This window comes from Neophocaena asiaeorientalis, unplaced genomic scaffold (assembly GCF_003031525.2).
Source record: "Neophocaena asiaeorientalis asiaeorientalis breed wild unplaced genomic scaffold, Neophocaena_asiaeorientalis_V1.1 scaffold182, whole genome shotgun sequence".
Lineage (NCBI taxonomy): Eukaryota > Metazoa > Chordata > Mammalia > Artiodactyla > Phocoenidae > Neophocaena > Neophocaena asiaeorientalis.
The window spans coordinates 1,477,302-1,503,300 of record NW_020174648.1 but is presented as its reverse complement, the minus strand read 5'-3'; the positions used below and the strand labels follow the sequence as shown (position 1 = coordinate 1,503,300).

The 25,999-nt window shown below is 36.1% G+C and overlaps 1 protein-coding gene across 1 annotated transcript in view; it reads left to right on the top strand.

Moving 5' to 3' along the window:
• The window catches only part of TDRD5 (tudor domain containing 5), a 96,058-nt gene that overhangs the window by 20,987 nt on the left and 49,072 nt on the right, over positions 1-25,999 (top strand). Inside the window, exons 5-6 of the mRNA XM_024758813.1 lie at positions 12,650-12,733; positions 15,758-15,814. Of these exons, the coding sequence (XP_024614581.1) occupies positions 12,650-12,733; positions 15,758-15,814 (141 nt within the window). The remainder of the gene's footprint in view (positions 1-12,649; positions 12,734-15,757; positions 15,815-25,999) is intronic.

Genomic DNA, 25,999 nt, shown 5'->3' with positions numbered 1-25,999 from the left:
GCATTTTTTCCCCCCTTTGATGCTTTTAAGATTTTCTCTTTATCATTGTTTTTCTGCAGTTTCATTCTGGTGTCCCTTGGAAGAGTTTTCTTTATTTGTTCTGGTTGAGATTTACTGAGCTTTTTGCAGATGAGTTTTATAATTTTCATGAGATCTGGAAATTTATTTCTAATTAAAAATCTTTATTGAAGTATGATTGACATACAAAAAGCTGTATATGTTTAATATATACAACTTGATGAGTTTGGAGATAATTATATACCTCTGAAACCATCACCACAGCCAATACGATAAACATATTCATCACCTGCCCTCTTTATTTTTATTTTATTTTATTTATTGTATATGTTTATTTATTTATTTTGGTCATGCCACATGGCTTGTAGGATTTTAGTTCCTCAACCAGGGATTGAACCCAGGCCCTTCGCAGTGAGCACACAGAACCCTAACCACTGGACCACCAGGGAATTCCCTATTTTTATTTATTTTTAAATTTTTGTGATAAGAACACTTAACATAAGATCTACCCTCCTAGAAAATTTGGAGAATTTTTGTCTTCAAATATTTTTTCCCCTTTCTTCTTCTTCTAGGATGCCTATATTAGACTGCTTGTTATTTCCTTGTGGATTGTTGGGACTCTGTTCTTCTTTTTTCTCTGAGTCTCTTCCCCTCCACCTCCCCACTGTGTGCTTCATTTTAGGTACTTTCTCTTGCTGTCTTCAAATTCAGTGATCTTCTGTTGTATTTAATCCCATCCAGATTATTTTTCATTTTAGACATTATATTTTTAAGTTCTACATATTCCACTTGGATCTTTTTTATGTCCTTTATTTATTTCTTTATTATGTTCATACTTTCTTTATATACATAAGCATATTTATAAGATTTATAATAACTTTTAATGATCTTAACTGCTAATTTTATCATCTCCATCATTTCTGGGTTTTGAATTTATTTTCCTTCTTTTTTTTTTTTTTTTGACTGCACCACAGCATGTGGCATCTTAGTTCCCCAACCAGGGATCGAACCTGTGTCCCCTGCAGTGGAAGCACAGAACCCTAACCAATGGACCACCTGGGAATTACCTATTTTCCTTCTTGATGTGGTCACATTCTCCTACCTCTTTGCATGGCTGGTAACTTTGATTAGCTGCTAGACATTATGAATTGTTGAGCTTCACTCAGTTAATTTACTTGGAATCGATCATTTTGAGTTTTGCTTTTAAGATTTGTTAGGGCGGGTAATATCAATTGAATTGTGTTCCTTTAAAATTAATATGTTGAAGCCCTAACCCCCAATGCGATAGTATTTGGAGGTGGGGCCTTTGGGAAGTAGAGTTCGATGAAGTTGTGAGGGTGGAGCCCTTGTGATGGGATTAGTGCCCTTATAAGAAGAGAAACCAGAGAGCTTGTTCTCCTCCATGTGCATACACCAAGGAAAGGCCGTGAGAGCACACAGCAAGAAGGCAGCCATCTGCAAGTCAGAAAGAGAATCCTCACCAGGATCCAACTATGCTGTGTCAACCGAAAAAAATTGCACAACCTGTAAGTAGAAGAGTTATGTTTTATTCAGCAGACATTCTTAGTACTTCAAGCCTGGGAGACAGCCTCTCAGATAAACGCTGAGAAAACTGTTCCGAAGAGGAAGCGAGGGGGGGGGGGGCAACCAGGATATATAGGAGTTTTTATAACAATACCAGGTAGTTGGAACAAAAGACTACTGTAAATAAAAGAAAACTAGATACCTCAAGTTATGGAATTTAGTTAGCACTTTTTTATGTAGGGGAAGATGCAAGAGTCTGGGTTCACTGAAATAATTTTTTTGATATGCACCTCAGCTATCTGGGGCCAGTATCCTATGATTTCCCATCCTGAGTTTCCTCAGGCTGCACCGTTGGAAGTAGCTGCAGTCCGATGGCTGCTAGATGGTGGGCATTCCTTGTTTTTATCCTGAGTTCCATCAGGGCTCACCATCTGGGGTAGCTACAATTGCTGATGACTTCGACATTCCTTTATTTACTGATATGGCAAGCGATATTTTATTTCTTAGCTGGAACCCTGATCTTGGGCTTCCAGCCTCCAGAACTGTGAGAAAATACATTTCTGTTGTTTAAAGCTACCTAATCTAAGTTATTTTGCTATAGAACCCTTAGCAGGCTAAGGCTGCTAGTCCAGAGAAACCTTCGGCCTAGGGCTAATTTGGCTCTACCACTGAGGCATTACCTTTCTGAGGATTCATCTGGATGTGTTAAGAGGTCCTTCCATTCTGCCTTAGTGGGAACACTTAACTTTTCTCAGCTCTATGTGAGCTCTGGGTATTGTTTGGCCTGTTGCTTCTTATCGTTTGTTTCCCCAGCCTCAGAGAACATCCCCTTCCCCCGCCTTATGCACACATCAGTACTCATCCAGAAACTTGAGGGGTCCCTCTGCAGACCTCCAGAGCTATATCTCTCTGTGCCAATCCCTACTCTTCATACCTACCTGTGTAGTAGCATCCTTTTCCTCCCCAAACTGGAATCTGTCTCCTCAGTTCATCTGTTTCTATTACCTCTTTCTGTGCTACAGACTGAACTCTCCAGGCTGTCAGGTGAGGCAGTTTAGGACTCACCACTCAGTTGTGCACTGTTATTTAACATCTGTAACTCATTATTTTCCACCTGTTTATGGCAGGAGGGTGGGAGCCATAACTTTGTTTTGAATGATGAAGTTTTCTTAATACAGAAAACTCAGCCTAAGAAAGTTACTCACAGTCCTACTGCCAAAAGATCGTTTTCACTCCTGTTCCTTTCATAGTGATTTCCCCGTTGTTTAGATTTCTTTTGTTTTTCCTGACATTTCCTGTGCTGGAGAGACCTGACACCAGCGACCCGGTCATCTTCCTTGGTAGATAAACTGACTGTATGTTTGTCAATTCCCGACTCTATCTTTGAAATTCAGAAGGTTACAATGAACTAACTGTTGGACTCTTTTTCATTAATTAATTTTTTTTTTTTTGCGGTACGCTGGCCTCTCATTGTTGTGGCCTCTCCCGTTGTGGAGCACAGGCTCCGGACGCGCAGGCTCAGCGGCCATGGCTCATGGGCCTAGCCGCTCCGCGGCATGTGGGATCTTCCCGGACTGGGGCATGAACCCGTGTCCCCTGCATCGGCAGGCAGACTCCCAACCACTGTGCCACCAGGGAAGCCCCATTAATTTTATCAAAAAATATTTTCATTTTTAAAAATGATTTTTTTCCAAACTGATATCCAGAACAGTTGTACAACTAATGGTATGTTAATGTCTGTTTTCTCCATACCTTTTGGTTATATAACCCATGGGATTTCATGTGGTTGTTAAAAACTCAAATGTTAATTCTTGAAACAGGGTTAAATACAAAAATATTTTCTCTGACCGAAAGCTGTACATAGTCTAATTGTTTCATATCCGTTTTTGGTTACTGACAAAGTTGAGCTTTTAAAATTGTTTATTAGCCACTTTAATTTATTTTGATGAATTATCTGTTCTCTTCCTTTGCCTATTTTTCTCTTGAGATATGCTCATCTTAATGAGTGGAAGAAAGTTTGCTTAGTCAATTTTTACTTAGTGAAGTGAAGGAATTTTGGCTGTCATAGGCTAGAAATGTATTTTTCTAAATTGTCATTTTCCTTTTTTGAAATAGAAGTTCGCAAGTTAGGAATATCAAATCTGTTAGTCTTTTTCTTTTACTTCTGCCTCTGATCTCATACCTACAAAGCTCTTCCCCGCTTGAAGGTTTAAAATTGGTTTCTCACTCATCATAATCTGCTGTATATTATAGACAAAAAGGGAACTGTTATTTGTTTGAGAGACCATGATATGCCCTGCACTTACTTATATTGTCTCATTTTAAGTTACTCATAAAACAGGATATCTGGGATATTAGACTTACAATTCTTATTTTACAGACTAAGCAACTGAGGTGTGAGAGGTTAAATCATTTCTTAATTAGAAAGTTTCACTGCCAAAACTTAAACTCACATTTGTCCGTTCGCATTGTTCTTCATGGTTCTGCATATGCATAAGCATCTAGAGGGAGACAACTCATATCTTTTTCAGCTTAAATGACCTACTATGCTAAGGAGATGCTCAATAAGTCTTAGGAAATTTAACTCTAGTGAACACATGGCAACTAGATGTGTCATTTTTCCAGCTGAAGACTCAAATAGTAGCCTTTAGAAGCTTTATTCAAATTGCAATGCAGCAATGAACTTAAAATTAGGATCAGCTCACTTTTTTTTTTGTATAGAAAAAATTCTGGAAGTTCACAAGAGAAATAATTATTCAGAATAGGCGTTATCTGTTTTCTAGTCGTTCTGATGAGTTTTGAAATATTTATCTGTCTCAAATTCCCTTCGTCTAAGACCCTAACAGCAATGGAATGCCTAACATTTCCACTGTTGGTGCTAATGCCTTACGCAAAATTATAGTCATCCAAAGACTTCAATTAAACTGCTCATCTGCACTAAGAATAAATAAAACATAAACCTCCATTTTATAGTAACACACGCATATACACAAATCAAAAGATTAATTTACCTTAAAGAAGATCCAAGGATCATGGGAATTCTACATGCTGATTTGGAGGGGAGAGAAGTGACAAGGTTAGACACCAAAGAGAAACTTTCCAAGCTCGTGATGTTGCCCAAGGCGAAATTCTGAGTTAGAAGCACATTTACCATGTCTAAATGACGTAACTAAGTAGAATCTAAATCAATGTGACTTTAATATAAATGGTGTTCTGTGCTTCCTGTGTAATGCTCTCAGAGTGCTAGGCCAGGCAAGTCTCCAGGGCCAGAAGACCTGTTGGGTTCCTGAGTCATCTTTGGGCTGGGGGTCCATTGGGAAATAAAGCTTTGGAGGTTAATAAAGACTGGGACCCTGAATGTTTCAGTATTCAGCAAGTCTGCTTAGCAACCAATGTCCTAGCAGAGGTCATAAGCAAAGAAAAATTGTGAAAGCTGTGAGAGAAAAAAGGAAGAGACAAGAATTGCCCTGAATTTGAGACATAATCTAATTAGGTACAGACTGAGAGAGAAAGAGAATGAGAGGCATGAAAAATATTGGGACAGTGCCTTAAAATCACAAAGTTCTTTTATGTTTCTTTATTGGACCTTCATGCAAACTTCAAGAGAAAAATATTGTTATGGCAGAAAACTAGACCCAGAGAAGTTAAGTTGACCCAAGACAAACAGCTAGAACAGGGCAGCCCAAAATACATTTTCCACCCCTGGGTCCACATCTCATGTTTTCTGGTGGCTTATGCTTTCTGCTGCATAGGAATGAAGAATATAGAACATTCTGTAATGTAGGTGCTAATTCTGTCATGTGGGATATAGAAAGGACTAAAGTAGTCAAGACTGTCTTCCAGGGGAAAGTGAGATTTGAGTTGACCTGTGTGGGAATTGGTGGGGGGGGAATGGTTGACAGTGAAGTTTTGAACTAGATTGACTGAGTCGAACTTCACCACTGCCACTTTTCAGCCATGTAAACTTGGCAAATTGATTAACTTCTTTGTAACTCAGATTTCTGATCTGTAAAGTGTGGATAACTTTTGTATCATAAATGGGTTAAGATTTGTAAAGTGTCTAGAATAGTTCTTGATAGTTGTACACCCTCAATAAATGATAGCATCATAGTTAATCTCTAAAAAAAAATTGGTTTCTCTTTGATTCATGGCTAAAAAGAAAACTTAAAGTTTTAATCTAGCTGGATTATAATTTGGGGTGTGTAATTTTGTGTTTCTCTGCCAGTTCTACACTGTGTCAACTGAAAAAAAATGCTCAACCTAAAAGTTGTATGTGAGTTATGTTTTATTTGGGGACCTTACTGAGGACTATAGCCTGGGAGACAGCCTCTCATCTGATCATCTGTATTTTATGGTTTTTTTCCGTGAACGTATATTATTTTTGTCATAGAAAAAACATTTAAAAAACAATCAGTTTCTCCTTTGTAAAATGAGGACTGGAGCTTCTTTTTCACCTGCAAGAGGAACAGGCAGGCTTGTTCATTAGTATCCTACCTTTTCCCATTTTCCTGCTTTATTTCACAAAAGCAAATGGTTAGAAAAATTTAAACCCTGTTTTTGCAAGACATGAATAATCTATTTACCACATTCTATTCAATTTCCTTTATTTTGACCTCTTCAGAGGAAGTTTAGATGAGGGATGAAAATGTGAATGGGCAAGTATGGATTAGCTATTATCATTCTAATGAATAAGCCTCAGACACTGTCCAGCCCAGCTCTTCAGAATTCTCTGTCTTAGTGTATAGACCTAGACTACAGCTAACAGTGATGTTACTTCACTTCCCATTAACAGGTTATTGCCCATAAGAGTGTTTGATCAGAGTAACAGGGATCTGACATTTCTTTGTTCTCCAGCCTTACAACTAAGAGTACTGTCAATGAAAAAAATTAATCAATAGTCGATCTAAGAAAGAAATGGGAAATTTTATTCGAGCCAGCCTGAGAATTATAACCCAGGAGGCAGTCTTTCAGAAAGCTCTGAAAACTGTTCCACCTGTTAGAGGTCAAGGCACAGTTACATCAGTGTTTGAGACAAAGGGTTATACATCAAAGTAACGTACTGACAGTTTACATAGTTCAACAAGGCAATTAGTAGGTTGTTGTGACCCCCCTACAGGATTGAGAAAGGAATTTTATCTCCTAAGGAGTTACTTTGCTGGAGCCAGGAGGAAATTGGTTTTTTTGCTTTTATTTTTGTTTTTTGGCAAGTAGGCATTCCTGTGTCTTTTAAGGGGATCTAGTTAATGTATACTGCAGATGTACAATACACAGTAAAGCAGGTAGTGGCTCAAATGCACAGAGAGAGAATTTTATGTTTAATTTTTCTTGTCCTGTCTTAACATTATTTCATCAGTACCCCATCCTACCCTACTTTTAGAAAATTTATTGTAATATTCAGCATGAGATTTAAAGTAGGTAAACCTGGAATTATAAAAGAAGTTCTGGTCTTAAATGAATTAAAAATCAGGGCTGAGTCTTAGTTTGCAACTAACTTTTTCACTCAAATAATTGATAGTTTTTACATGAATTAGATGCTGTGATTTGTATTGAATATAAGAAAAGAAGGATGTTAAATTTCACGTGATGACCTGGCTCCAGTGTCTATTAAGAGTGTCCTCAACAAGTAACTGGATCTATTAAGCAATTACTGTCAAAAGGAGCCCTTCAGTAGTTCTTTAGTGCAATTCTCTGGAAGTTGCATTCTCTGGCCAACTTAGAGTAGCTGTTCCCTGCCTATTTTCCCATGAGTTCAGATGAAATTTTTAGTTTGGCAAGTCAAATTTCATACTGCCTAGTTTTTAGTCAAATGAGATACTTAGCAAATATTTGAGCAGTTGAAATCGTCACTCCTGTATATGTGTCGGTGCCAGTTTTGTGATCTTTATCAGAAATGTATTAATGTTTTACCATATGGCCAAAAGGTCTGCTGTATATCCCTCTGAGATGTAACTTCTGTTCCTTTCTGCTTTTAGCTTCATGTATTTTCCTTCCAAAATGCTTCCACCCTCATGTTTCTAAATATCACCCAGGTGTCTATGTTTTTAAAATTTTTCTCTTATTACAAAAGTAATACAGATAGATTGCAAAAGATTTGAAATACAGGAAAGCACAGAAGAAAATTAAAATCACATATTCTTTTATCACCCAGAAAAGTTGACTTTTTCTTTTTTAAAAAAATAAAATTTAGCATCATTCTGGTTCATGTTTGTGACGTGCTTTTTTAGTCAGAATTATGAATTATGAACATCCCACATTGTTAAATATTGTAATGCAACATAATTTTTAATGGCACTATGGATATGCCATAATTTTTTAACTTGGGATTTTTTTTAATGTTTTTTTTTGGGGGGTATAGTTGTTTTACAATGTTGTGTTGGTTTCTACTGTATAGCAAAGTAGAAACCCTATGCTATACAGCAGGTTCTCAATAGTTATCTATTTTATATATATTAGTGTATATATGTCAATCCCAATCTCCCAATTCATCCCACCCCCTCTTTCCCCCCTTGGTGTCCATACGTTTGTTCTCTGTGTCTGTGTCTCTATTTCTGCCTTGCAAACTGGTTCATCTGTACCATTTTTCGAGATTCCACATAAACTTGGGGATTTAGGCTGTTACTATTTTTGCAATTAAACATAACGTTATTGATGAAAATCTTGATCAAATTTGCAGATATCTCTGTTACTCCCCAGGATAAAATTCTAGAGGAGCAATCACTACATCTAAAGGAATGTGTACTTTTATAGCTTATCATGTATGCAGTTAGGTTGTCCTCCATAAAAGTTGTTTCAGTTAACACTCACATAAGATGCATGTGTATGTGCTTCTTTCCTTGTGCCTTTGCTAGTACTCAGTATAAATGGACACTTCTTCAGAACACCCTCCGCTGACCTCTCCCTCCTCACCAACCCTAGTCTAAGTTAGATCTCACATTGCTTTCCTAACACTTTCAGGCATAGTATTCTATCATGACACTCTGTGGGTTTTTCATAATGTTTATCATAATTGTAATTATGTAGTTATATGACTGTCTCATGTTGGTCTCCCATCACTAGACTGCAAGTTCCATGAGGGCAGTGATCATACCTAGTTATTTACCCCTGTATATTCAGTGCTGAGTACAATGTGAAGCACATAGTTTGTGTTCAGTACATATGTGTTAAATGAATAAATGAGCATTATTGTAAAAATAATATTCCAATTTGATAGGCAAATAACTATATCTGACTATTAATGTCTGTTTATTAGAGGTTGAACTTTATGCTTTTATTGGCTAGCTAGTGTTAATTTTTAATCAATTGCCTATTCATATCTTCATCCATTTTTCTGAGGAGTATATTTTTTTTGATTCAGAGCTCTTCTCTGCCCCTTCTCTGGTTCTGTAGGCTCCTATCTGAATATGACATATATATATAGTGGGTTAGTTTCCATCTTTATTTATGCCCCTATTTATGATCTTTTGTTCACTTGATTTATTGTCCATTTTTTCTATTTGGTATGTAGGCATCTGACAGTAAAGCATTGTTGAAATCAGGGTGTCCTCTTGATTACTTTCTTCATGTCAATCACTGATTATCTCCCACTCCTACTTCCCCCCCACAACATTATAACTTTTACCCTCTACTTATCTAGATAGTCCCAGGATTACTTGGACTTTAAAAAATCTCCCTCACCCGCATTCAGTTTAAAGTCAGCTTGATTTACTCATCTAGCTTGAGGCAAAAAACATTTTTTTCTTATCTTCTTGAGATGCATTCTGTTCCTAGCTAAGAGCCTGTCATTTTGACGTCTTAACCCAGGCTTGGCAAATATTGGGTTGGCTAAAAAGTTCGTTCAGTTTTTTCCATAAGATGGCTCTAGTAGCACCTAGTTGTCTTTAGCTTCATTTGAAACAATTTTGTTAGGTTGTATTGTGACAGCTGTCATATCAACGTGCATTAAAAAAAAAAAACTTACCAAAATTGGTGAATTTTTGTGTAGCTGTGAAAAGTGACCCTTTCTTTGTCCCCTGAAACACCTAGCACAGTGGTAATTTACAGTAAGCCCCCTACATACGAACCTTCAAGTTGTGAACTTTCAAAGATGCGAACGTGCATTCCACCAGCGTCAGGTGTGAGTGAAATTGCAGCTTGCCCTCTGTCTCTTATTGCTGATGATCCTTCAGCTCTACCGTCTCCCACCTCCTCTCCCTCTTCCAGTCAGTAACTCTTCTTGCCTGTTCACTCGATGCCAGCCCCTGTATGCCAGCTGTTGTACTGTACTGCTGTACTTTTTGAGGTACTGTCCTGTAAGATGAAAAATGTTTTAATCTTTTAGTATTATTTGTGTGAAAAGCATTAAAAACCTATTACAGGACAGTACTATATAGTACCTAGGCTAACTTTGTTGGACTTAACGAGCAACTTGGACTTATAAACGTGCTCTTGGAACGGAACTCGTTTGTATGTAGGGGACTTACTGTAATAAGTTGTTGTATTGAATCGTCAAATGGTGGGAGCATGTTGGGATGTGAAAAATCAATTATCTTTAGGTTCTCCCATTGTTCACTGGGAGAGCTTTAGGGAATTATCTCATGGCAGATCCAGAAGAAATGTAAAGAACCTAAGACCAAGGGCTGAGGCATTTTGTGAAAGTTAGTGATATAACCTTAGGAATCTAATTCCCCCTTCTCAGATCCTACTTTCATGTCAGCCTTAGGAGATAATGAGATTGTCTTCATTTTTCAGATGAAGAAACTGAAACCTAAAAGGTCACGCAGTTTGTAAGTAATGACAGGCCAAGTGGCAATATGAAGAAATGTTAAAAAATAGAAAGTTTAGAAGGAATAAATTAATAGTGATTATGTCTATGTGATAGGATTTTAGGTAATTTGCATTTTTCTTTATATCTTTGTGTTTTTTCTAATGTATATTTTTTACATTTACTTATCAGCTCTAAATATAACTCCATGATCTTTCATTCTACTTTTTATAATTTTAAAAATATCCTGAATTTTATTATTTGCTTTCCTGTTAAATTTTATTCACCTGTTTGTTTTTTTAACATCTTTATTGGAGTATACTTGCTTTACAATGGTGTGTTAGTTTCTGCTTTATAACAAAGTGAATCAGCTATATATATACATATATCCCCATATCTCTTCCCTCTTGTGTCTCCCTCCCACCCTTTCATTCTACTTTAGGTTTCCACTCTGTGGCTCTTTACTGGACCTTGGTGTCTGGATATGTTCCATGATACTCTCTACTCCTAACCTCCTGTGCTTCCAGCTTATTTTTTCAGTTATTCCCATGCATCATCTTTTTACCATATTGGGGCCTCTCTATGCCATTGGCTTCTCTCTACTAAAATCCTCTGACCCCTGCTATCTTAACTCAGGCCTCACCTATTTTTACTGCCTACCTGTTGAGTTTAGATAATCATCCATTTTTTCCCTCAACTTTATTTTTCCACTTTCTCAGCTGTCTGAGCTCCCTTTCCTTTCCTGCTGTTCTCAGGAGTGGGCCTTGCTTCTGAACTCACAGAGAGAATACTGAAGCTATCAGATAGTAACTCTCTCCACGTGCTGACCTCACATTTACAGAGCCTTTCTGTATCCCTACTGGTCCTTCTTCATTTCTACTACAACAGCAGAGCTCTCCTTCCTGTCTCCTTAAGGCAAGACATTCCAGCGGTGCCCTGGCTCACTCGCATTCCTGGCTCCCAGGGACCTTCCACCATCCCATACCATCTCTAACCTGCATTAAATAATGTGTTTAATAAACATTGAATAATTTTATAAACAGAAGAAAATTAGTAACAAAAATCTTTACTGGGTAAAAGTATGGGATTTGGGGGCTTCCCTGGTGGCACCATGGTTAAGAATCCACTTGCCAGTGCAGGGGACATGGGTTCAAGTCCTGGTCCGGGAAGATCCCACATGCCGCGGGGCAGCTAAGCCCGTGCATCACAACTACTGAGCCTGCGCTCTAGAGCCTGCAAGCCACAACTGCTGAAGCCCACCTGCCTAGAGCCTGTGCTCTGCAACAAGAGAAGCCACCACATAAGCCCGTGCGCTGCAATGAAGAGTAGCCCCCACTCGCCACAGGTAGAGAGAGCCCGCGTGCAGCAGTGAAGACCCAATGCAGTCAAAAATAAATAAATAAAAGCATAAAAAAAAAAGAGTATGGGATTTTGTAATTGAAGACTCAATCTAATTGTTATAGAGAATGTTAATTATCCTGGAAATTTTCAGTGTTTAGTTTTATAAACAGTCCAACTACATAAAAAAGGACGAGGGAATTCCCTGGTGGTCCAGTGGTTAGGACTCCACTCTTTCACTACTGAGGGCCCAGAATCGATCCCTGGTCAGGGAACTAAGATCTCACAAGCTGCGTGGCCAAAAAAAAAAAAAAAACCCAAACAAACAAAAAACCCTCAAACCTTTCTACATTAAAAAGTCTATATGTTAAAAAAAAGAGAGAATGAAATAATGCCATCTGCAGCAACATGGATGGACCTAGAGATTGTCTTACTGAGTGAAGTAAGTCAGACAGAAAAGGACAAATATCATATGATATTGCTTACATGTGGAATCTAAAAAAATGGTACAAATGAACTTATTTACAAAACAGAAGTAGAGTTACAGATGTAGAAAACAATCTTATGGTTACCAGGGGAGAAGTGGGGAAGGGATAATTGGGAGATTGGGATTGACATATACATACTACTCTATATAAAACGGATAACAAATAAGGGCCTACTGTATAGCACAGGGAACGCTACTCAGTGCTCTGTAATGGCCTATATGGGCAAAGACTCTAAAAAAGAATAGATAGATGTATATGTATAACTGACTCACTTTGCTGTATAGCAGAAAGTAACACAACATTGTAAGTCAACTATAGCCCAATAAAAAATTTAAAAACTATATTAAAAAAAGAGTCCATCAACTCTAAATGTATTTTATAGGGTATGAAATGTTGCAGTGCCTCTTAGGAACACTATTCTTCCATTTGATTGACGTACGTTTCCTTTGATAGATGTTTCCTTTAATACTGTTCAGATTTATCTTTGCCTATTTTTTTTTTTTGACTGTAACTTGAAAATTTTTTCCCCTTCTTTTCATAGTTGGAGAATACCTTCAAATCAGTTATTGCACAAACTGGACCTGGAGGGACTCTCAATCCAGAGCTAAAACATAAGATAAAACTTGTAAGTGTTTGCTGTTTCTGGGAAATGGATGAGAATAATTGATTATACATTTGGGTATCATTTGTGGTTAATTTTAATTTGCCTACAAATATTTTAGTTTTATATTTATTCCTGATCTCTTCAAATATATTACAAATGGAGTGGCTAATCTTTTAAGATTAGAAAAAATAAATTTCATACTCCTAAACATTTTTAATGTTCTCAAAATTATTTAGAAAATGTAAGTTCCTCCAAAAGTTCTCTTTTCTTCCCCTCACCCCAATAAATCATTGTTAAAAGTTAAAGATCTTTCCAATACCAGTTTTATATGTATGTATGTCAAGTATTATTCTAAACAGTGCATGGTATCCCATTGTGTTGGTATACCGTATTTCATTTATGAGATCCGTTATTAACATTTGGGTTATTTCTAGCCTTGGCTATTAAAAAATGCCGCAGTTAATGTCCTTGAACATTTATCTAGAAGTAGAGTTGCCAAAGGTATTGAATATTTTTGTTTTGATAAATATTACTAAATTCCCCTCTAAAAGGTTTGAGCAAATTTACACTCCCACTGACAGTAAAATGTCACTATCCAATCATGTTGTTTTAACTTATACCTCTTGATTTTTACACTGAGCATCTTTTCATGTGCTTAATAGCCATTTACATTTCTTATGTGAATTGCATGTTCATGTCCTTGGCTTAATTTATTGTTTCTCCTCATTAATTTGTGAAAGCTCTTTGGCTGTTTTGTGTTGGGCCAAAGGGTATGTATGCTTAAAATTTTGGTGGGAGCTGTTAATTCTGATTTGAATGGTCAAGAGTATCGTTACAACTCTTACTGCCTTATTTTATTCTGTTTCAGCTGTTGTGGTTTTACTGGGAGAAATGCAAAAACCTTGGTGCATTCAGGCCCTGTTTTTTTGTTTGGACATTTGACTAAAGTGTCCAACAATTATTTACTTATTAACAATTATTTATTTATTTAAGGATGTTCAATATTGACTTTTTTTACGGTAACAAAAAACTAGACAAAAATTAAGCATTCATTGAAAAAAGAATTGCTTACATTATCCACCCAAACTAGGTAGTATCATAAGAAGGTTTAGGTGTATCTCAATTAATTTACATGGAAGTATCTTCTTGGTATATTGTTGGACTTTAAAAACAGGTTTTATAGAATAGCACGTTTAGTATTGTCCTTTCATGTAAAAAATGTAATGTGAGTATGTATGTGCATAAAAAGGTTTCTGAAAGGATGTTTTCTGAAATGCAGCAACAACTGTCTCTGGGTCATAGGATTTTGGAATAAGTTTTACTTTATATTTTTCTGAAGTTTGAATTAGAATTTTTAACAAGATATAATATCTGGAAAGGTCTAGGAAAACACAAAGCTCTTTATACCTTATTGGGATAGAACAAGTTCACTTCTAGGAATTTATCCTAAAAATATTTGCACAAGTATGCAAAATGCAAGTATGAAGATAATTGTTGCATTATTTGTGATGATGAGAAATAGGAAATAGCCATAAATAATTAAATAAACAAATTTTATTATATTGACTATTTGAAGAAACTGTAGCTAATGATACTGAAAGCCCAGCCTCTGTACTCCTGTGTCAAATTGAATCTCGGAGACAGAGTTTTGGGTGAAGTAGAAAAGAATAGCTTTATTGCTTTGCCAGGCAAAGGGGGACACAGCAGGCTCGTGCCTTGAAAACTATGTGTCCCAACCCAGGGGAGTTTGGTGAGGAGTTTTATGGCAACAGTTCAAGGGTGGGGTTGCTGATAAGATTAGGGTGTGTGCAGGGGCTGCATTCCTTTAATCTCCTCTCAGGTAATCTTGATGAGTTTTTCTGGTTCCTTTAGTCTGGCCTCAGGTGGTCTTCTCTGGTATGAAGAATGCTGACATCTTTCATTTGTTATGTTTTAATTCTATGAAGAGCTTAAAGACATTGTTATGTATATCCTTAGAGGCAGAACCAGGACCCTGTTCCAAGGCTGCACTGTTTTTTCTTGGCTGTTTCTCCCTTGACTCTGCATCCCTTCCCTTCCCGGATTAGCAGCTGTTCATATCTGCCCTTTGGAACTCAGTAAGGTCATGGAGGCTGGAGTCTGTTCCCTACAAGCAACGGGGGACATGGAAAGGCTTCTGTGCCCAGGAGCCCAACAGGGTCCTGCTCAGTTTCACTAGGAAACATGTTGATCTATATTTACCGATATGGAAAGAAGTCTGTGATATGATACTAAAAAGCTGGAGAAGTAATGACCTTATTTTCATATTCAGTAAAGGTATTTTTATGTGCATATGGACAACAATGGCTACTATCTTTGCTTAACTATGTTTTCCAACATTTTCTATAGTGTGCATTGCATTTCTTTTCTGCCATTTAGAATGCTTGAAATTATGCCATAGAATATTTATTTTATGTGAGCTAAAGCTAATTATGTTAGCTGAGCTAAAGAACTATGTCTAGGAGTTTCTGGGGAGTTGTGGCATTTCAGTATTATGCGAGAATGATTTCTCAACTCTGGAAATGTTGGAATTCACTGCCTTTTTTGGTTGTTATAACTTTTTTTAAAACTAGAAACTGGGACTTCCCTGGTGGTCCAGTGGTTAAGACTTTGCGCTCCCAGTGCAGGGGGCTTAAGTTCAGTCCCTGGTCAGAGAACTAGATCCTGCATGCCACAACTAAAAGCCCACATGCCACAACTAAAAGATCCCACATGCCACGTCTAAAGATCCCTCATGACTCAACTAAAAAGATCCTGCATGCCACAACTAAAGATCCCTCACGCCGCATTTAAGATCCCGCATGCCACAACTAAGACCCGGTGCAGCCAAATAAATAAATATTAAAAAAAAAAAAACACCTGGAAACTGATTTTTAAAACAATACTGTGACTTAAATTCATTCACTCAATAATAATGTTATTTTTGCCTTGTTACTTTTTAAATTTATACTTTCTTATTTTGATATTTTGTCACCCAGCATTCCAGTGGTGTTTATTTATATTGTATTTCAATTTTCTATTTATTAGGTTGTATCCAAGTTTCCAGAGGGTTTACTTATTTCTAAACTGCTTGGAGAGTTTGAGGTGAGTGTTTTCTTTTTCACCAGCCATGTTTTTTTATGGCTCGCTTATGATTGATAGAAATTTTGTTGCTATTCCTTGGATCCTCCAAGTCTATGCTCTAGAACTTAAACATCTTGCTTTGCATTTTGGTGGCCTCTTCTTTACTAAAAGAGTTAAGAATCTGATTCTTAATAAGTACTTCATTATGCATAGGAAGAATATTTTTACCACTATTATTATATTATTAGAATAAAAGTTATTTTTCATGTCTGTTAATACTAAGTGTCAGTGGGGATATGGAGAAACAGAATAACTCATACACTGCTTGTGGGACAAAACCCCTTTGGAGAGCATTTTGGCAAGATCACTTTACTTGAGGATGTGCACCCCTGATGGTTCAGGAGTTCTATTAATACTTCTACAGATACACTTTAGAGAAACTCTTAAACATGTGCACATGAAGACATACATATGACATGCACATTGCAGCATAGTAAAAAACTGGAAACAAATTAAATGGCTATCAGTAGGAGAATGGATAAATAAATTGAGATCGACACTTATACAATGGAGTAATATGTAGCAGATAAAATAAATGAACTAGGTTTCATCCATGCAACATGAATCATTTTTGGAACAATTATGTTTTAGTGAAAAAAAATCACATTGCAGAATGATAATTCAGATACTGCCATCTACCCAATTTTTAAAAATGGTTAGGCGTGCCAGTCTCTATTTGGAATGCCTTTCTTATAGCAGTTCATTTGTTTTCACAGCAGAGTGAGGCACAGAAAAGTAACTTGCCTAAGGGTCAGGTAGCCAATAATGGGTGGAGCCAGGATTTGAAACCCTGGCAGTCTGGCTTCACTATCCTAACTCTTAACTACTATGTCATGGACACTATCACATATTTGTACATATGAACACAGATGTTGTGAGATACTGCATAGCGTAATGGTTAAGATACATCACCTCTATGTGCTATTTCATAGATGATATGTGAAGTCAGAATAATATTACCTACTTTATAGAGTTTTGTCAATTTAAATGGCTTAAAATAAAGTAATTAGAACAGTGCCTGCCACATAGTAATTGTTCGATAACTGTTAAAACTCATAGTAGAATAAAAAAAGAAAACTTAGAAAAGATGCATATCATCCCTCAGTGATGGAGAAAACTTAATTTCACATTGTGAATTTAAAGAAATGAATCTTTTAGAGCCAAAAAGTTTATTTCAAATAGGCCCATGAGAGAAAGCTAAAACAAAGAGTCTTGATGTTTTTTGGATTAACAAGTCAAGTCACTTGTTAATTACAGAATAAAGTGTAGGGACTTCCCTGGTGGCTCAGTGGTTAAGAATCTGCCTGCCAATTCAGGGGACATGGCTTTGAGCCCCGGGCCGGGAAGATCCCACGCGCCACAGCTACTGAGCCTGTGCTCTAGAGCTCACGAGCCACAACTCCTGAGCCTGTGTGCCACAACTACTGAAGCCTCTGCGCCTAGAGCCCATGCAGTGCAACAAGAGAAGCCACCACAATGAGAAGGCCGCATACCGCAATGAAGAGTAGCCCCCACTCGCCACAACTAGAGAAAGCCCACACGTAGCAATGAAGACCCAACACGGCCAAAAATAAATAAATAAATAAATAAAAAGAATAAAGTGTAAAATAGAGTAATAAATTAATAGAATATGACTTAACTGTCACAAAATTTATGGGTAAAAATAAACTTCCTATGCTACATTCACAACTCAAAGTGAATAGTTTTCTACAACTAACATTTTAGCAAAAGTAGCTTCCTGTAATAAAAGTTCATGGAGTTAAGATTAAAAGTCAACAATCTTGGAGAAATTAAAATAAACCTTTTTTTAAAAATAGGATTTGTTTTTATATTGGAGTATAGTTGATTAACAATGTTGTGTTAGTTTCCAGTGTACAGCAATGTGATTCAGTTATACATATACATGTATCTATTCTTTTTCAAATTCTTTTCCCATTTAGGTTTTTACAGAATATTGAGCAGAGTTCCCTGTGCTATACAGTAGGTCCTTGTTGGATATCTGTTTTAAGTGTAGCAGTGTGTACGTGTCAATCCCAAACTCCCAATCTGTCCTTGCCCCACCCCGCCTTCCCCCTTGCTAACCATAAGTTCATTCTCTAAGTCTGTGAATCTGTAAAACAAAGCTTTTAATGTCACAGGGAAGCTCTTTGCCCTTCTTAGTAAAAAGACTTCGGCAGAAATTCAACATTATTATTAGAAATATATAATAAGTATAGATTTAATTTAACCTTAATTCTAACTTGTAGTAACGCTTACTAACCCTTTATTTATCCAACATGTTATAAAAGCTACCTGTGTGATTTGTCCTCTTGAAATACCTGGGCACCCGCCTGCCATTCTTTCAAGGTCCTTTGTTAAATTGCTAATCGAAGGGAAGATAGTGCAGTGGCAGCATAGTTTGTGGATCTTCCTGAAGTGCCACGTAACAACAGTCAGAGAAACTAGATAGCAAAACAAAAAATCCACAGACAATATTTATAACAAAATTGGGTAATATATCTCCAATGGAGAATTGCTGGAGAGTAAGCAGCAGCAGCCACAAGAGCCTCACAATATCAATGTCTGTGCCAGGAGAAAACAGGGAAGCAAGAGAGCCAATGTCTGATGGACCTAGGGACAAAAGAATTGCAAAATAGCCATCAGGTATTCACTAGAATGTACAGCAAGCCATTTTGAAAACAGCAGCTGAAACTGGATGATAATTTGACTTATCGGATAGCAGAGAATGTTTCATGGTAAGAGTTGAATAGGGCTGGAGCATCATAGCTCCTGTGAATTCTTGAAACTGACCAGCCAGAGCTCCCTTACAGACAGTAATGAAAAATTGAGCAGGATACGGACAGTAGAAAAAGAGAAGTCTTAGATGTAAGTAGTATTAAGGGAAAAGAGCCAGGAAATTTCAAAATTAACCTACTGGTTTTTTTTTGTTTGTTTGTTTTTTTGCGGTACACGGGCCTCTCACTGCTGTGGCCTCTCCCGTTGCGGAGCACAGGCTCCGGACGCGCAGGCTCAGCGGCCATGGCTCACGGGCCCAGCCGCTCTGCAGCATGTGGGATCCTCCCGGACCGAGGCACGACCCATTTCCCCTGCATTGGCAGGCGAACTCCCAACCACTGCGCCACCAGGGAAGCCCCCTACTGTATTTTTAAACAGTATATGAAAACAGTGGAAGGAGGAGCTCTGTGAAGCAGAAAGCAATCCAGAATGATGTCCTGTAAGTCAGGAAAATGAATTTCACAATTCCGTGAATTTCAACAGAAGAGGATCAGGGTCAAATTGCATCATTGTCTTAAGAAAACAAGAGAATAAGGAGCAGAATAACGTATCTACTGACGATAAAAGCATGTCAGAAAGACATGTCCCTAATAAAGATCAAAACTGAAACCTACTTTTTCAAAAAAATATATTAAGAAAGTGTTACAAAACATGAAAGAACAACATAAATCTGAATTACACGAATTTGGAAATAAGGTGAACAGTACTCAGGGAAGAATTATAAATAAAAGGAAAAATCATTTCAGAAATGAAGATTAAACTTCAAAGATTACAAGAGCAAAAAATATAACAGCTAATGCCCTAAGAAAAACGGTAGGTAAAAATGAGGAGCATTTTGAAAGTCAAAATAAATGAGGGAGGCACTGGGGATCTAGGGGTAAAAGGCTCTGTCACTAAGGTTTTTGAAATCTAGTGAGAAACCCAGGCATGCAAATAAATTAAGGTAATATTATGTCTGAGTAGCCTATTTTGGAACAATCGTGAAGATAATTATTATAAGTTCTGGACAAAATATGCAAAATCACTCTCTGAAGGTACTAGAAATTGTCCAAAAGCTGGCAGAAACTGGAAAGGAGTCAGCACCTGGAGGAGGGAATGGCACCTTTTTGTTTGCCTGGATTTTGGCCTGATGGCAGGCCCCATACATTGTTTGGAATTGGAGATTGGATAGAAATCAGAAGTTTTACCGGCTTCTGATTTGGAGCTACATAAGCAGCTGAAAAATGAGGGGAGAAATCATAGGATGGAGAGAGCTACAGAGAGGGAGCATCAAATTCTGCACATGAATTCTGCTCAAATCTCTGACTGTTGAACTACACATGCCTGGGGCAGACTCAAAGCAGCCTAGTAAGGCTAAAAGAACTGAATCTATTTCAGCTGTTGCCCACCACAGGGAGTCAGAATTTAAGATTAGTCAAGTTAACTCCCAGCTAAAACTAAGCAAAAAGCAGTACTCTTAGAAGGCCTGTAAAAGATTCCACGGTCTCTACAGCTTACCTATTATGATGTCCAGGATACAAACCAAAATTACTGGATAGATTAAGAAACAAGAACCCATGTTTTTTTGTGACCCTTGGTGAAGAGAAAATGTGACCCTTGGTGAAGAGAAAAATAATGGAAACTGATCCTGAGATGATGCAGATGTTGAAGTTAGCAAAAAGGTTTTAAAGAATTCTTAAAACCACATTAAAAAGAGTGTAAAGCAATATATGTTCACACTAAATGAACAAATAAGAAACCTCAGTGGAGAAAAAGAAATTATAAAGTCAAATGATTTTCTAGAGTTGAAAATAAAATATCTGAAGTAAATTCACTGCAGTGTCTTAAGAACAAATTGGAAATGGCAGAAGAAAGCATCGGTGAACCCCAGAACAGATTGGTAGAAATGATCCAATCTGAAGAACAGAGAGAGAAAATAAATGAAAAAAAATTTTTTTTAAAGCAGAATCTGGGAGTTCCCTGGTGGTATAGTGGTTAGGATTCAGTGCTTTCACTGCCGTGGCCCAGGTTCAGTCCCTGGTTGGGGAACTGAGAGGTACTGTGAGCCGTGTGGCGTGGCCAAAAAAAAAAAAAACAGAAAAACAGAGTCTGAGAGACCTGTGGGACGATACCAAGTGGCCTGATATCTGTGTAATTGTGATGAGAGAAAGATGGTAAGGAGAAAAAATGAAAAGAGAAAAAATTCTTGAGAAAGTAAAGGTTGAAAATTTTGTAAATTTTATGAAAGAGTTTACAGATTTAAGAAGCCCAGAAAAGCCCACAAAATGAATACAAAGAAAATCTTACACAGGCACATTGTAGTCAAACTGCAGAAAACTCAAAGTAATTAGAAAATCATGCAACTAAAGAAAAATGACACATTGCCATAGAGGGGAACAATGTTAAATATGATGGCTGACCTCTCATTAGGAACAGTAAAGGCTAGAAGACAGTGGAATGACATCTTTAAAGTTTTCAAAAACACCCCACTCTGCCCAATTTTTTATTTCCAGTAGTATAGTATCTTGGTAGTATCTTTCAAGAACTTTGAAGAATGAAGGTAAAGTAGAGGTATTTTCAGATAATCAAAAATGGGTAATTAATTGTAAGCAGCCCTGCATTATAGGAAATTCTAAAGGATATTCTTCAGGCTGAAGGAAATGATGCCAGATTGTATTTGAATCTATAGGAAGGATTGAAGAGCACAGGAAATGGTAACTGTGTGGGTATATATCAAAGACTTTTTAAAAAATCAATTAAGTATATGACTGTTTAAAACAAAAATTATAACACTGTATAATTGGGTTTGTAACATGTAGATGTAATATTTGTGAAAACCATAGCATAATAAGTGGAGGGGCAGTACATGGAACTGTAGTTTGCAAGGTTCTTGTGTTTTATGTGAAGTAGTACAGTAAGACTGAAAAGTTAAGGATGTATAGAACAATAAATAATGCAGAGTTAGCTATAAAGCCAATAGATAAATTAAAATGGAATTGTATAAAAATACTCAGTAAAAGAAAAATAGTAAACTCAAAGGAAGATGGGGTTTACTGTTCAGCTGTTTTGCTTGAAGGACAACAAAGGAACAGAGTTTGAGAGAAACAAAATACAAATGGGATTAGCAGAAATTAAATAGCAAAAATGTTAGCTGTATAGGAGAAAATACTTTTAAACAATGTGAACAACAAGAGCTCAGTTTCCAAAATATACAAACAGCTCATACAGCTCATTATAAAAAAAACAACCCAATCAAAAAATGGGCAGAAAACCTAAATAGACATTTCTCCAAAGAAGACATACAGAGGGCCAACAAACACATGAAAAGATGCTCAACATTGCTAATTGTTAGAGAAATGTAAATGCAATAAGGGATCACCTCACACCAGTCAGAATGGCAATCATCAAAAAGTCTACAAATAATAAATGCTGGAGAGGGTGTGGAGGAAAGGTAACACTCCTGCACTGTTGGTGGGAATGTAAATTGGTGCAGCCACTATTGAGAAACAGTATGGAGGTTCCTTAAAAAACAAAAAATGGAGCTACCATATGACCCAGCAATCCCACTCCTGGGCATATATCTGGAGAAAATCATAATTTAAAAAGATAGATGCACCCCAGTGTTCATTGTAGCACTGTTTACAATAGCCAAGACATGGAAGCAACCTAAGTGTCCATCAACAGATGAATAAAAAGGATGTGGTATGTATATACAATGGAATATTACTCAGCCATAAAAAAGAACGAAATAATGCCATTTGCAGTAACATGGATGGACCTGGAGGTTATCATACCAAGTGAAGTAAGTCAGAGAAAGACAAATATCATATGATGACACTTACATGTGGAATCTAAAGAATGATACAAATGAACTTATTTACAAATCAGAAACACTCACAGACATAGATTATATAGGTTACCAAAGGGGAAAGGGAGGGAGGGATAAATTAGGGGTTTGGGATTAACAGACACACACTAATATATATAAAATAGGTAAACAACAAGGACCTACTGTATAGCACAGGAAACTATATTCAATATCTTGTAATAACCTATAAGGAAAAGAATCTGAAAAATATGTGTATAAACAATCATTTTGCTGTACACCTGAAACTAACACAACATTGTAAACCAACTATACTTCAATTTAAAAAATGGTATCTGTAAGTCCAATTATATTAATAATTTCACAAATGTAGTGGAGTATATATTACAATTAATGAAGTTATGAGATGGAATGAAAAAGAAAGATGCAACTAAATGCTGTCCACATGAAATACATTGTTAGTAAAAAGATACAGATTGGTTGAAAGTAAAAGATGAAAAAGATATACATACAGTAAGCATAAAAGAATCGAAGTGACTAAAAAAAACCAGGTAAAGTCAGAATTCTAGGCAAAGTGTATTATCAGAGATAGAGGGACATTTCATAAGGATAAACGGTTAATTAGGAAGACACAACAGTCAAATGTGTATTCACCTAATAATGCTTTAAGATAAATGATCTAAAAGTTGACAATTAATTATGAGTTAACTCCACAATTATAGGGGTTTTCTCTTTCTGGCATTTAATAAAATAGTCAAAAAAAATGAATAAGGACATAGAAAATCTGAACCACACTCTCTACCATCATGATCTGTTTGACTTTTATAGAACACTGTACCCAACAACTGCAGAATACACATTCTGTTCAGGTACACATGGAACATTTGCCAAGATGGACCATGTAGTTGGCCATGGAATAAGTCTCAACAAATTTCAAAATACTGAAATCTTACAGAGTATGTTCTTTAAGATGGAATTAAATTACAAATCGATACAATGAATTACCTAAGAATTAACCTTCCAGATAATTTGTAAATTAAACAGTTCTCTTTTAAATAACTTATTTTTTAAAATTGAAGTATAGTTGATTTACAATGTTGTGTTAGTGTCTGGGTGTACAGCAAAGTCATTCAGTTATACATATATATGTGTACTTTTTCATACTCTTTTGCATTATGGTTTATTACAGGATATTGAATGTAGCTAAATAACTTATTAAAGACAGAATCACAAGGGAAATATGAAAATATTTCCAATTGAAAATGAAAATGTAACATGTCAAAAATTGTGAGATGCAGCTAAAACAGTGCTCAAAGAGAAACTTATAGCTCTAAAATGCCTAAATTAGAAGAAAAGAAAGGTATAAAATCATCATTGACCTGAAGGTCTACCTTAAGAAGTCTAGAAAAGGGAGGAGCGAAGTAAAGTCAAAATAGTAGGAGAAAAGAAATAAGAAAATCAAGAATAGACATTAATAAAATAGCAACAATTAACAAAGCCAAATATTGATTCTTTGTAAGATTACCAAAATTGATAAACCATTAACTAGTTAAATTAGAAAAAAAGAGAGGACACAAACACCAATATCAGGAAAGAGATTATATCATTATAAATTCTACAGGTACTGAAAGGACAATAAGGAAATATTATGAACAACTGTGCCTATCATTTGACAGCTTAGATGGAATGGACAAATTCCTCAAAAGACACAAATTACCCAACTGAGGCAAGGTGAAATAGAAAATCTGAATATCCCTGTAAGTATCGAGAAATGGATTTTTGTTATTTAAAAAAAACAAAAGAAAAACACCTCTCCACAAAAGAAGGGAGAAGAAGAAAAACCTGCAGGCCCATATGGTTTTATTGGTGAATTCTGTCAAACTTTTAAGGAGGAAATTATATTAATCATACATTGTTTCTTTCATAAAATAGAATGAGTTGGGGAGTATTTTCTATGAATACATTATCCTGCTACCAAAACTTGACATAGACATTACAAAAAAACCCAATTAGATCATGTTTATCATAACATAGGATAAAAAATATTACAAAATAATAGTTAATTGAATCCAGCAATATGTGAACAAGAGGGTATTTTCCCCCAGCAATACAAGGTTGGAGTAACGTTTCAAGAGGAATTAACATAATTCACCATGTTAACAGAATAAGGAAGAAAACCATATGATCATTTTAGTGGATGCAGAAAAAGAATTACCAAAATTTAATACCCATTTGTAATCAAAACTCTCAGAAAAATAGGAATAGAATAGAACTTCCTCAACCTGGTAAAGGATAGCTATGAAAAACCTATGCTTGTCATACTTAATAGTAAAACACTGGACACTTCCCCCCTAAAATCAGGGCTACCATGTCCGTTCACACGGCTTTAATTCAGTGTTTTACTGGAGGTCCTAGACAATGTAATAAAATAAGAAAAAAATAGGCACAAAAACTTGAAGTAGTGAAACTGTCATTATTTGTAGAAAACATGATTGTCTACATAGAATGTACTAAGGAATCCATGAAAAGCTATTAGAACTAATAAGTGAATTTATTAAGGCCAAAGTTAAGAATATAAAAAAGTTGTATATTAATTATATAGATTAGTAATAAAAATAATATAGATTAGTATAATATAGATTAATATAAAAATCTGTTATATTTCCATATGGAGGCAGCAAACAATTGGAAAATGAAATTTTAAAAATTCTATTTACAATAGTGTCAAATTACTTGAAAATAAGTCTAACAAAGAAACATAAGACATCTGTACTGAAAAATACTAACATTGCTGAGAGAAATTAAAGAAGACTAAATGGAGAGCTGTAACATTCATGGGTAAGAAGCTTAGTATTGTTATTAATCTATAGATTCAGTATTGTCCCCATCATAATTCTTGTAGGCTATTTGTAAATACTGGCAAATCCATAAGTTTGTCATATATGAGAGTACATAAGGAGTTCAGTTCTTATGCACTCAAGTGATTCTTGATGGAGATGCCAAAGGAATTCAGTGGGGACAGGAAAATCTTTTCAACAAATGATGCTGGAACAACTGCTTATGTGGGAAAAAAAATGAATCTCAACCCCAACCTCACACCATGTACAAAAATTAGAGATATATCATAGACATAAATGGGAAAAATTCAAAATTAAAGCTTCTAGAAGAAAACTTTATTTACAATCTGGGGATATTTAAGAGTTTCTTAGAACATAGAAAGCAATAATCATTTAAAAGAAAATTGATAATGAGACTTTATCAAAATTTTACTATTTAGGAGACTCCATTTAAAAATTAAAAGGCAGACCACAGACTGGGAAGAAATATATACAATCATACATTTGAAAAAGGACTCATATCCAGAATACATAGAGAACCTTCTATATCTCCATTACAGAAAGCCAAACAGCTCCATTAAAAAAAGATTTGAACAGACACTTCACAAATGTAGATGTATGAGTGATTAATAAGCACAAATGCTACTAAACTCATACGTTTTTGGTTCAAGTATAAAATGGTACTACTTTGGAAAATGTTCTGACAGTTTGTTATAAAATAAATGTATA